At 38.4% G+C, this 13379-nt stretch overlaps 2 protein-coding genes across 10 annotated transcripts in view; one reads left to right on the top strand and one right to left on the bottom strand.

Annotated features, from left to right (window-relative positions):
* The window catches only part of LOC129718669 (zinc finger protein 62-like), a 117095-nt gene that overhangs the window by 9707 nt on the left and 94009 nt on the right, over nt 1-13379 (top strand). The gene's annotated exons all lie outside the window — the stretch shown is intronic.
* Nucleotides 11317-13351, bottom strand: LOC129718792 (zinc finger protein 239-like). The gene is made up of 3 exons (XM_055669877.1): nt 13172-13351; nt 12713-13108; nt 11317-12656 (listed from the first exon to the last, which is right to left on the bottom strand). The coding sequence occupies exons 1-3, from the start codon at nt 13240-13242 to the stop codon at nt 12032-12034; spliced, it is 1092 nt and encodes a 363-aa protein (XP_055525852.1). The 5' UTR covers nt 13243-13351; the 3' UTR covers nt 11317-12031.

Consider the following 13379-nt stretch of genomic DNA (forward strand, 5'->3'; position numbering starts at 1 on the left):
AAAATGCGACTCATGAACTTGTTTGTCAAAGCGTATGCACTCTTAATTTACCTTAATTGGAATTGAATAGCATTGAAGCCCCCTTGATTCCTTGCCCTCGACTATGCAGCAGAGCCGCATTGTTATGGTTTGCAATCAGAATGTTCTACGAATAAACTAGTTATAATCCATTATTTGATGTTGCTTAAACAGTATGCAATATAACATAGTTTTCATTGACTGGTGAATGACCGCCGGTTAAAACCTCAACAAAAAAATGTGTCGATGAGATATATGGGGAAAAGACCTCTGAATTTCGTTCAGAGATTAAGAGGTACGGCTCAAGAGTTTCGTCTTCTCGAAAAAAGTCACTATTCTAAATTTCAGCACAATCGGACTTCGGGAAGTCGTGCGAGTAAAATTTTACTTTTTTACCAATGAAAAAATGTTCGATAAAAAAATTGTGATGCCAAATTCCTTAGAGATGCAATAAACGTTAAAATCTAGTGTTGTTTTTGTAAGATTTGGACCACTGCGACCATTATTTTGATCTTTTGTGGTAAAAAAAAAATATTTATATATTTTCAGCTGGGAACTCTCTCAGCTTTAATTTATTTTTACCATTGAGGACATTTTTCGAAAAACCGAAGCTTCTGAGCCCTACCGCTAAACGAAATTCGAAGGCCTAGTTTCCCCACAACTTCTTTTGGTTCCAGCTTGAGAATTCCTAGCTTCTGAAAGTCTTTTTTTTTAAATTTGTTGCCTGAGATAACATTAATGTTTTCCAGTACCGCAAAAGTCTACAGCGCATCATGTCTATGTCTGTCTCCTGCATCTTCAAAATTGAGCTTTATAGACATAGTTGTCTCACGACTTTTATTTTATATATCATGGCATTGTTGTGATAAATACATCAAATCGCCAAAAGCATGCGAACTTTAACAAACCCGTACCCGATGTTGTCGTATCATTTTCACTAACCGATCTAAAAATAGGCGAAATGGTGCCCATCGCTGATGGCAATAAATCGTACATGCCTTTGATGATGAATATGATATTCTTTGCTCGATCAAGACAAACGAAAACCTAAGAAACAAATAAAAAGACTCTAATTAACTAATGAGGTGTAGAGAATAAAACTCATTCGGATATTTTTGTATTTCAATTACGAACATTTCACTATCCCCAGTTGAACGTGTATCGAGTGCTATTCATTACAGCACTTTTTTACCAGTGTTTGAGATGTCTGTCAGTTGCGGGTGTTGCTTCTTCTTTTTCTTAAAAATACCCTGCATCCTAATTTTTTTGTGAAAGGACAATATCTATCTGTCAGGAACTGAGCAAATTTTACTCTGTTGCTATTAATCACAAATCAACGAAACTGAGTGAAAGTTACCCACTTTTGTAATTCAAATATTTTTCAAGGAATTATTTCAGATATCAATTGAAATGAAAAACCAATCAAACGCAAATCATCAATTGTTTATTCATATATGATAAAAAGTAGTCCAATGAACATAGTTCAAACAACTTCAACATCTTCTGCCTTGGCGGCTTCTTTTAAAATAGAAGCGATACGGTTAACAGTTGCTCGGGAACTGTTGCTTAGTCTTTTATATAAGGTACTTGACATGAAGTCCGTAATCATGTGCAAATCTGTTGGAATTTTGTTTCCAAACATTAATTTAAATCTGGTACATTTAGGGAAATCTACCTGGTAACGACAACGAACATTCGACCTGTTTCGAAAGGCCTTCTAATACAAGCAATGTTAGGTTGCTTTTTCTCGAGAGATGCCAGGTACATTTTAAAATCTTCGACTCCGTTAGTGGTTCGGGCTCGAACGAATTTACAACTTTAAGTAACACTTTAGAAATAACTGATAGAACGTCGAATATTAGCATCAGAATATATACTGCTTTTAGTGCTTGAAAAGTTTTGACATTCGCAGATATTACGCAAAAATGAGTAAATACGGCTATGGAGAGAATCTGAGTAAATATTACTCAGTTCAAACAATCAGTGTTACTCAGTTTTTGACGTTTAGCATAGAAATATAAAACAGAGTGGATGTTACTCAGTTTAGGGTAAAATTGAAGGAGCGTGTTGGCGAACTAGCATATAGACCTTCCTATCTGCGCTAGTATTAGTGGTCGATTTCACTAATACAAGTTTAATTTTGGTTGCAAATAATCAACACGCTGGTAGTAACGAAAAATTTCCTCCTGCCCCGAGCTTTTAATCAAGTTGTAAGCCGATTTTCAGTTTTATTTCATCTGGTTTTCCACTAAAACAAAGTTTGTTAAAACAGGTAACACTAATAAACTAGGATTCATAAGTGCAATATTTTTCGAAATTGAATATCAGCTTATTTTTTGGTTGAAAACAAATCGATTTTATTAGGATACAGACTAAGCCTGTATTGGTGAGATCTGGCGTAGAAAGCTCTATATTGTAAGACATTTTGAGCATCTTTTTTCAAATGATATTATTGTTCCAGTTAAAAATCGAAATATCGACCCGCGACTTTCGATTTTTTTACCTTATGCACAATGCGCTACCTTATACAGCGCACTAGATGCGACATTATGCGCATTGTGTATAAGGTTAAAAAATCGAAAGTCGCGAGTCATTATTTCGGTTTTCAACTGAAACAATAATACATAAAAACTGGTATAGCTTAACAAAATATTGCGGCCCATTCTCGGCGCATAAAGCGATTCTACGATCGCGATTTTACATGCCTCGGTATCTTGTCGAATCACTGCACACTGTTTACAAAGCCGCAAAAAAGTGATCGAAATTTTTTTGACCCAAATAAAAATTCAAAGCCATAGTGCCTTCAGGAAAGTTGATCCATTAATAATATTCTCCATTTTATAGAAGTTGAAAGCTTGTGATAAATCCACTTAATAGTGAGAAGCAAATTTTCCTTTTTTGCATATGAAAATTCACTTTGTGCGGCAAAGTTGTTGCACATTTCATAAGAAACAACTTTGTCAAAGGCATCATACTTCTATCTGCCATTTTAAATGGACTTTTGTGACGTTTTCTACAGATTGCCACTAAAATTTTTTTCAATTTAACATTAAGTAGTGATTTGCTAAAGTAAGTAAGTAAGTAAGTAAGTGATTTGCTATCACAAAACAAACAATTTCATCGAAGAAAATTTATTTTTATCTCTCACATTTCTTTGGTTATTAAAGATTTTTGTTGAAACAATGCACAAATTAACATACAGATATCTTTAAAATCTGCAAATATCTGCAGACTAAACCATTTCTATATTTAAGTGTAAGTAAAACATCATTTAATCCAGATGTGAGCGTTTGTCTCTCGCTGTCTCCTGTGTAGATATTTGTAAATAAATAATTATTATAATAAAAATCTGCAATAACTAAATAAACTTAAGAGATAAAAATAAACTTCCTTCTGTGAACTTGTATGTTTAATTATAGTTTACAACATTATTGTAGAACATTGAAAAATTTTAGAAAATCACTATAAAAAGTTATATTAAAATAATGATTTTAGAGGCATTCTAGAGAAAACTTCAAAATAGTACATTTAAATTAGCAGATACAAGTATAGTGTCTTCGACAAAGTTGTTTCTTATAAAATGTGCTAAAACATTACTCAGCAAAGTGGATTTTATGTGCAAAAATGAGAAAATAACAATTAATTCTCACTATTAGGTAGATTAATCACAAAATTCAAATTAATAGATTAACTTTACTGAAGACACTACGACTCCAAAATCATTATTTTTTTAGATAAGAGTAATTAAGGTAAATTAGAGCATTATTCTAGCGAAAATCGTCAAGAAACAAAAATATATGAGATAAAAATATACGAAGAACGTTTGTAGATATTGTTTGTTTCGTTGTAGCAAACAATTTAGTAGAAGATTTTAGTGATCTATGGAAAACTCCACAAAAGTCTATTTAAAAAGATAGATAGAAGTATGATGTCTTCAACAAAGTTGTTTCATTTCATTAAGAATTTGCTACAACTTTGCTGAACAAAGTGGACTTTTATATTTCAAAATGAGAAAAGTTAAATTCGTTTCTCACTGTTGAGTGGATTAATCATGAAATTGCAACTTCTATAGCATGGAGAATAATTAATGGAACAACTTTGCTGAGGACGTTAAAGCTCTAAAATCAATGTTTTCGGGTCAAAATAATTTCGATCACGTTTTGGCAGCTATGTGTGTTCTGGATCCAAAATTTCTGACGAAGCTCGTTGAACACGGTCTCCCTGTAGGCATGACCGTACTTTTCGTGGTAATGTAGAACTAGCTTCTGCGTTAACCTTTTAGTTGGTCTCGAGGGCCTAACAAGCCATTCTTCCGAGGTCCGAGTCTCGGTTCAGGAGAGACTGTTAGTGTCAATAGGATCGTAGCGATTGTCCTGTACATCAAACTGTTGGCTGCAAAGTCTGTGTATAATAAAAAGAAAGTCAAGTTTCGAATCGGAATGTAACACCACGCCTTTGCTTTGGTATCTTTTGTTTCCCCGATAGGATGATAGGGAAATTTTGTTATCGAACGGGATCGCTTCATCGGACTGCATCCTTCTTCGTACTCGCAACACACCTGCAGTGTCCAGTATTGAAGAACGTTTATACAGAATGCCGAACTTCTCCATTCTCTTCGTGTTTCACTTCAATAAATCCAGCCAGTTCATCTGCTTCGCTGATGACGTGAACCTTGTCGGAAGGACGTTCCAGACGGTTGCACCAAACTAAAACGTGAAGCAGAAAAGGTTGGATTGAAAGTGAATACGTCAAAGACTAAGTATCTGCTAGCAGGAGGAACCAAGCGCGATAGGGCTCGCATAGGCAGTAGCGTAATAATTGACAGAGACGAGTTCGAGGTGGTTGACAAATTTGTATACCTCGGATATCTTTGGTAACGTCCGCCAACAACTGCAGTAGAGAAATCCGCAGACGTATTGTAGCTGGAAATCGTGCCTACTACGGACTCCATAAGACGTTGAGGTCTGGTAAACTTCGCCCCCGTACCAAGTGTACCATGTACAAGACGCTTGTAAGACCAGTAGTACGGGCACGAGACATGGACAATGCTCGAGGAGGACTTGCAAGCACTGGTCGTTTTCGAACGACGTGTGCTTAGGACTATCTTCGACGGAGTATGAGAGGATGGCGTATGGAGGCGAAGGATAAACCACGAGCTGGCGCAACTCTACGGCGAACCCAGTATCCAGAAAATCGCGAAAGCTGGAAGGGTACAATCGCCCGGGACATGTTGTAAGAATGACGGACAACAACCCCGAAAAAATAATTTTCGTCTCGAATCCGGCCGGTACAAGACGTGGAGGTGCACAACGAGCTAGGTGGTTAGACCGAGTGGAGCAAGATCTTGGAAGTGTGGGACTCTCAAGAAACTGGAGACAAGCTGCTATGGACCAAAAACGTTGGCGTAACATTGTGACGCAGGTGAAATCCTGAGGGATGTTTCACCAGAAAAGTAAATAAGTAGCCGTGTTTTACCCACTTCTTGCTCGAAGTTTGCTATGTGCTCAGCTCAGTCGGAAAACTGGAAAATAGCGACTGCTTTCAAAGAATGATCTCTGCTAATCGAAGCTCTCCTTGTTGAAGAGGTTGCTGAGCCGTCGGAAACCGTGCTTTGATTATTCGAAGATGATGCGCCGTAACCTGCGAAGTCAAAGATGCTTTGCCGGCCTTTTTAGGACGATAGTTGGTGACGACGACGACCACTTCATGGAACGTCACTAGACTTCTTGCCCCTTCAACAGTTTCCTCAAGTTGGTCGATCACCGGCCACTGGTTGGGCGGATGAAACGGCATCTTCGGACCATTCACCCCCGAATCGTTTTTAGCACATCTGTGATGTTCTGCTTGATCGGTACTCAACGCCAGTCCCTCATGTTGATCTTCTCCAGTATCTCTCCCACTTTGAATGTGGCAAACTCATTGTACTTGAACTGACGCTTAATCGGCACTACCTTAATACGAGACACGACCAGACTGCAGTTCACTTCTCCATCGACGACCGACCTTAGGTATGCCACACAACCATAAGCTTGTTCGCTCGCGTCCGAAAAATGTGTGGCTCGAGGGTCTCCACCGATGAAGATTGTAGAACCACCCAGATAATATCGTGGAATTCGCAATGTTTCGAACTCCGGAAGCAATCCAATCCACTGCTGCCATAGGTTCCAGCCTACAATCGTCGATTTCTTGGTCCCACTCGCAACCGCTTCGCCAGACAACTAACACACTGGTGCTTATATATTTCACTCTCACGCTCACTTCACTTTTTTAGACCTATTCCCGATTCCACCTCAAGTGAGGTGACAAAAATCACCTCCGTGGAGTAAGATTGGCAGTGAAGTGAAATTGAGAAAAGGACAAGTGAAATGAGACTGTTGCCCAGCTCAAAAATCTCTAAGTCCCAGAAAGTCGTTTTTTCCGTTTTTTTTAGATAACACCAGATCTTGACGTGTTTTGCAGTTCTAAGACATTCGGCATAAAAAAAATGTTTTTTTTTCGGTATCGAAAATTTCCTGAACCAGTTTGCATTTTTTTCATCGGGCAAAAAAAAGAAAATTTGACCGCTTTAAGGCACGAATTAAATTTTGATTCGTTTCATTACTAAAGAATAAATCCAATATTTACCATTAGATCACAAATCAATCAACTTTGAGACTTATGGCATCTTCGTGGAATCATTTCACCGTTCAAAATGGTCGTGAAATAATTCCACGCGAAACGTCGCTTTTTCCGTTCTCACTTCACTGATCATATCATAATAACCCAGATTCCACGGCAGATGTCACTTCGCGACGTTTTTCTCACTTACGTGAGTCCCGTAATAGGATTTTGTTCACTTCACTCTGATTTCACCGTGAAGTGACTCCCGTAATAAGCACCACTGACAGTCCTCGGATGAATTGGACACCCAATTCCGAATGTCGAATTCGGCTTGCTTATTGATAAGCCTCATCTCACATTCCGATTCTTGACGTACTGTGCTGACGCAGGCGAGCACGTTGAACCAAACGTAGCGACTTCCATCACGTATACTCTCGCGTCTTTTGCGCTGTTATTTCGAAACAGGAACCCTTGCACAGTGGAACACTTAGAACATCCTTTAAAAAAAAAATTTGCACTGAAAACGTATCGTATTTTGATGATAAAAACTAATGAGTGGATTTGGATAATTTTTTGCATGGAGTAACCCACCTTAAAGTGATGGATGATATTTCTTATAATGAAATTTAAACTCAGTCATAGTCGGGTCAAATTCATCCAAATACTTGAATTTATCATGAAATGACTTTTCAGTACACATTTCAGTCGTTTGGCAAAGTTTCGTTTGGGTAACCAAGGCTACAACTATCCAAGAAGCGAAAAAATAAGAATTTCTTGATTATTTTCACATGTGGTAAAACACGAAACCGGAAGCATCCGGAAGGTTTTTCTTCACCATTATAACCAAAATATTAGCACTTTCACGTAATATAAGCCGTTCAACCGGATTTTGCCGGAAACATAACTTATCCCATTTTGAGTTAACTTATAAAAACAAATATTTTGGGGTTTATTATATTGATTTTGACAAACACCTGTGTATTTGGAGAGACTAGCATACATGCTAAGTACACAATTCTGTTCGATTAACCTTATTTAACAATCTCCATCGTTATTTAATTTAAAAATCACTTGTTTATCTTCGGAACGTTATTTTTTAGCTCACGGTATCAAAGCGTCATTATCATGCACAAAAACTGTTGAATTACGGTCGATTCAAACCTCTCGTTAAGACCGTAAACATCACTTTTGGATGTTGATGAGCTGTCAAGTGACCAATAAGCTATAATCTAACCTCAAAATGAAACACCACAATACAAAGTTGATTTACTTTGAATTTTTCACTTTTGATCAGGTTTTAAACGTATTTAGTCCTGTGTGCGTTGGGCTGATATGTCCTTGGCTATCATTTGCATGTGATGGTATATCTCGCTGATGTCCCCTCCGAAGGTAATTCGGCGCTCCGGCTCCTTCAACAGCGTTGATTTGAAAGAAACTCTTTGGATTATCTCCGCCGCGTCCCAGATGAGTCGGATTTTTCCGGTTTCTACGAATTCAGGACTACATTCAGTGGGAGATACCATGTCCTCTTGAGATCTGCAGAGCGTTTCGTAGTTCGCTCCAATATGGACCGAACTCTTTTATCTCCAGCTGATTCTCGGCGCACCCGTACTACGGATTCATCAAGTTCATAATGGAATTTGAGAAGATCATGAAGATCTTCGTTAGAGACTTGCTGGTGGTATCCCAAGTAGCTGTAGCTGTATAGAGTAGCATTCTCCTTCGGCTTGGATCGTGCATCGTAGTTGACGTTCGCCTCGCAAGCATCAGACACGATCAATGAGATGAAATCTGTGAACGTTCACAGGGTTATTTCATTTGTAGTGCAACTACTGTCGCTTTTCTCCGCCCGGAAGCTTATTGACCAAATCCTGAATCAAGATTGGATTCACAAGATGCAGTGTGAGCTCGGCAGCATCCAAATACTCGCAGAGCTGCGCTCATTTCAAGATGGCTGGACAAAGTATTGTTTTTTAATTCTTTTAGCACCAATATTTAGTGGTTAATTTGTGGTTTCGAAATCCAATTTGTGGTAATTTGTGGTTGAGTAATTTCTGAGAAATTTTCAGAAAACTGAGTCAAGCCATCTCTGAAAATGATTTCGCTTCAAATGAATCGGACAACGATGATATATACATCAATCGAAAGCTCTAAATTTGTGGTTCACGAAAATGTAGTTTTTGTAGGCATAGTTCATATTAAAATAAGTAAAAAACTTTTATTCAAATTTTTGAACATTGTTTACCTCTTGTTGTCTACACCGACCGTACGCGGCGTTGGATGAGCATAGTACTGGCACCTGCCGATGTTAGTGCTAGTGGGTTATCTAGAACATATCGACAGTCGTTCATATACACTAAGGTCGTTTTTTACGCGGGGGATGCGTTCCAAATTTGTATGGGTCCGCGTAAAAAACGACTTTTTTGAGTTGCAAATATAACAAAGAAAACCGTCCTAAAACGTTAAAACCTCGTTTGAATATGATAGTGGTCAATCTAGAGACCAAAATTCAATATTTTGAATTTTGGATATTTACACCAAAAATTGTGATTTTTTTAAAAAACTGATATATGATCACTCGTGGCCTAAAACGGAAAACGTGATTGAAATGAGGTCGATATCTTGTACCGTTTTTGAGTAATGAAGGAAAGCAACCCGCGTAAAAAGCGACCTTACTGTATACGACATACAGTTGTCGCTGCCGTTGAAAGCTTTTTTGTTTTATTATTCAGGGGGTAGTTGTAGTAGCATATTCCTGAGACGAGAAAATATCGAATTTTAATTCTAGTCAGGACTCACACCTTTGGGCATTTACCATGCGTTTCAACCGTTCCCTACAGTTCTAAGGCCCATTCCCGATCTTCAGGCATCATTCCGGTTTCTGAAATACCCAACAGTCGAATACAGTTGCATAGTTGGTTACCAAAATATTATTATATTTATCGAAACAAAAAAATGTTCTTTATTATTATCAGGCTGTAATTTATTCCAAGAGTTAAAACGTATGTGCTAATAGATTTTAACATATAATAGATTTTGTATGAGAAAGACCAGATCACACCCCTAGGTGTTTTAATTTAGGTTTTTTTTTTTCAAACAATCGGTAAGCGGCAAAACTACATTTCCGGAAATGATTCGACCGAAGATCGAGAAAATTACGCTCGCATGTCCACGTAAAACTTCACTTATTTTGGGGAAATTTACGTGAAACACACGGAGGCTTGTCAACTACAAATATCTGCTAATTGATCAACATTTGCATTTCGCAGCAAATCTGCACATATAGTATCCCTGCTGTTTACATACTGTTTCACCTAGAAATACTCAGAGGAAGAGATTCGCGGTGAAAAAAATCGCCAATTCGGCAACTGGGTTTCATATGTCAGAGGTGCCATATCTCTTCTCAAAGCGCAATGTTGACTAACATTCGACTTGTATAATCGGTGGTGACGGTGAAAGTCCTTAAGAATAGTGAAGGGCTTCGCAAAAACTGTTAAGGTGATATATTTTATGCTTATGTTTAATTTTATACACCTTCACTTATTTTGTTACTTATACACAAGGTTTGTTGAACTCCGGGTAAAAATCACTCATTCATTGGCAATAGAACAAAAAATCGTATAGAAATAAACACGTTCTTTTTTGTCCCTTAATTGCAATACCTCTCAATGTGGTGTTACCTTTCTTGTTCGTTTGGCTCACCGCATATCTCTCCCTCTGAGTACCTCTAGTTTCACCATACTCATCGCTACACGAAAGCTTTCTGAGAAAAAATCATCTTGATGGTCTACCAGCCAGGGGGGATCTATCTGTCAAACATCGTGTAACCAACATATTCGGCAACATGGTGTTTGTTTTGGTTTTTGTTCTTTTTGGTTATGAAATTGATCGATGTGAAATATTATAGATTTTTTGTCAAAACTCGAGAAACCGCGGAAAACTTTTATGAATGTGTTGTGTAGTGATTTTTTCCTCATTATCGTTCATAGTTACAAACGTCACGGACCAACAAACGTCATGGACCAGAGCTGATCTGCGATAACGCACACATATATGAAATTTGACAGCAGTGAATCCCCTCTGTTACCAGCGCCGCGTACGGTCGGTGTTGACAACAAGAGGTAAACAATGTTCAAAAATTTAAATAATAGTTTTTTAATTATGTTATTATGAAGTATGCCTACAAAAACTAAATTTTCGTGAACCACAAATTAAGAGCTTTCGATTGATGTATATATCATCGTTGTCCGATTCATTTGAAGCGAAATCATTTTCAAAGATGGCTTGACTCAGTTTTCTGAAAATTTCTCAGAAATTACTCAACCACAAATTACCACAAATTGGATTTCGAAACCACAAATTAACCACTAAATATTGGTGCTAAAAGAATTAAAAAAAAAAATACTTTGTCAAGCCATCTTGAAATGAGCCAATTTAGTCTCTGGTTAACAGAAGTGCACCTTCTGTCCAGCAATGCTAAATCAGTGCCAGCACTTGTTGTAAGCTGTTTCAGTTCCATTATGCGCCAAAGCCATTCAATGAAAAACTTGGATAAAGTTATTTATGTTTCTCCGGCAAAAATTGATGAATGATTATTTCCCAAAAATTAAATAATAATCAAGCTCGGTAAATTTGTTTGCTCAAATTTGTGTAAATTTCTCATCATCGTGGAAATTGACGATCATTTCGTAAATTCCTATTACCCATTGAATTTTTGTGAACCGTGGTAGAAAAGAAACTTTCTCAATTCCCAAACGAAGTTTTTCGTTTTTCGCTATCGTTTTCGGCACAGTCCAATTACAGGGGGTCGTTTTTTTGGTAGACAGCTCGTAAACTTGGGCTTAATGGCAGGTGCAGTCCGGAATGGTGTTGATTATTCAGGGGTAAATAGGGTACCTCTGACGTTTATCGCGGCGCGGGTGGCTCCGCGCAAACCAGTGCTCATTTTTCTAATACTTGAGATGGTCTTTCAGTTATTAAGATATGAGGAAATTTTATGAATTTTATTTTATTCCTTAATTATTACCGTAGTCTAAGGAAGTTGCTGCACACCATTCACAATCTGAATTCTGGTCAAATTTCTATTCCTATTCCACCGTGAATTTATCGTTAAGTGTATTAAAAACCTATTATCGGAAGACTAAAATATTCCATACGATTTCAAATTAATTCTATGCATTTTTCTATGCCACTTAAGTCAAGCAATAATAGGTTTGGCAGTGTGTGATGAAGTTTAATTATGAGTACACTTTGTGTTGCCCTATTGAAAAGCCGATTTTTCCCTTAAAACTTGCTTCAGATTGATCTTTTTTGTTGTCGATAAATAAATCCACATTCCATTGGAGTCACAAAATTCGATTAAGAAATAGCTTTTTGTTGTATCTGCCGAACAGCATTTCACGCGTGAACTTTCCTATCCGCATGTAGAACCCATTTTCTGACCCTCTAGATCTTTCCCATGGCTTTTCGTATGTTTATCCAAGCCCTGCTGATGTAGAAAAGATTTGCCACACACAGTGCATTTGTGTGGACGTTCCCCGCTGTGGGTCCGGGTGTGGGCAAGCAATGCGCATTTGGTAATATACCCCTTGCCACAGATGCTGCACTTGCGCGGCCGATCGCTCGAGTGCAAATGCGTCGCTCGGTGCCTTCGCATATGCATAGACTTCTTACCGCAAATGTCACAACTGGGAAGAGGTTCTCCTGTGTGTCGCCTCTGGTGTGCCTTTAAGTACTGGCCTGCGGTGTAGCTCTTACCGCAGATGTCGCACTTGAAAGGCTCTTCGCCCAAATGAATCTTTGTGTGCATTTCTAAGCCTTTCCTGAATCCATACACTCTCCCGCAAATGTCGCATTCGAACTTGCGAGGTTGCTTGCCAGAGTGTGTCATCTCGTGCCGGTCAAGTTGATACTGGTAGGCAAATGCTTTCTCGCACTCGTTGCACTTGAACTGCCTCTCGCCGGTATGCACCAGCAGATGCCGTTTCACGAGGTATTTTGTCGCGAACGTTTTGCTGCAGATCTCGCACTCGTACGATCTGGGAACAGATAATCGTGACCGAAAATTAGCAGTTTGAGTTTTTTGTGACTTTACCTTTCTGTTCCAGGGATTCTACGATGTTCTCTCATATGAATCTGCCGGTTTACTATTGATTTGCAATCTTTCCCGCACACATCACACTTGACTACGTGGTTTCCGGAGTGTTTATGCATATGAGATAAGTAGTATTTTCTGGTTGTGTATTGTTGGTCGCACAGTTCACATTTAAAGGGGCGTGCACGTGCATGTGTCCCGGACTCGAGGTGTTTCTCCAGCTGATGCGAACTAGAGTACGAGCTTCCACACGCGTCACATTCGAAAGGACTCACCCCGGAATGCACCCGTACGTGTGAGGTAAAAAGTAAAGTTTGTGCGAACGTCTTACCGCAGATCTCGCAGCTAAGAGGTGATCGTTTGCTGGCGATTTTGCTTCTCGTTGGTTTACTCAGGCTGAAAATCGTAGAAGGTTCAGATTTCAAATGTTGCTAATTTTAACGCACAAAGCGAGCTTACCGTGCATCCTCGACTTTAATACTACTCTCAAGAAAAGAATCTTTCACGTCAATTTCACAAACAGAACTCATTATGGTTTTTAATATTTACGTTAAATTCTTCGATTTTTTGTTATTGTTTAAACGCTGCTTAAATTGACACTAGTGATGTCCGTTCTCGATTGAGCTGACATATCGATTATTCAGCACAATAATCGATTAGGTACCGA

This window comes from Wyeomyia smithii, chromosome 1 (assembly GCF_029784165.1).
Source record: "Wyeomyia smithii strain HCP4-BCI-WySm-NY-G18 chromosome 1, ASM2978416v1, whole genome shotgun sequence".
Classification (NCBI taxonomy): Eukaryota; Metazoa; Arthropoda; class Insecta; order Diptera; family Culicidae; genus Wyeomyia; species Wyeomyia smithii.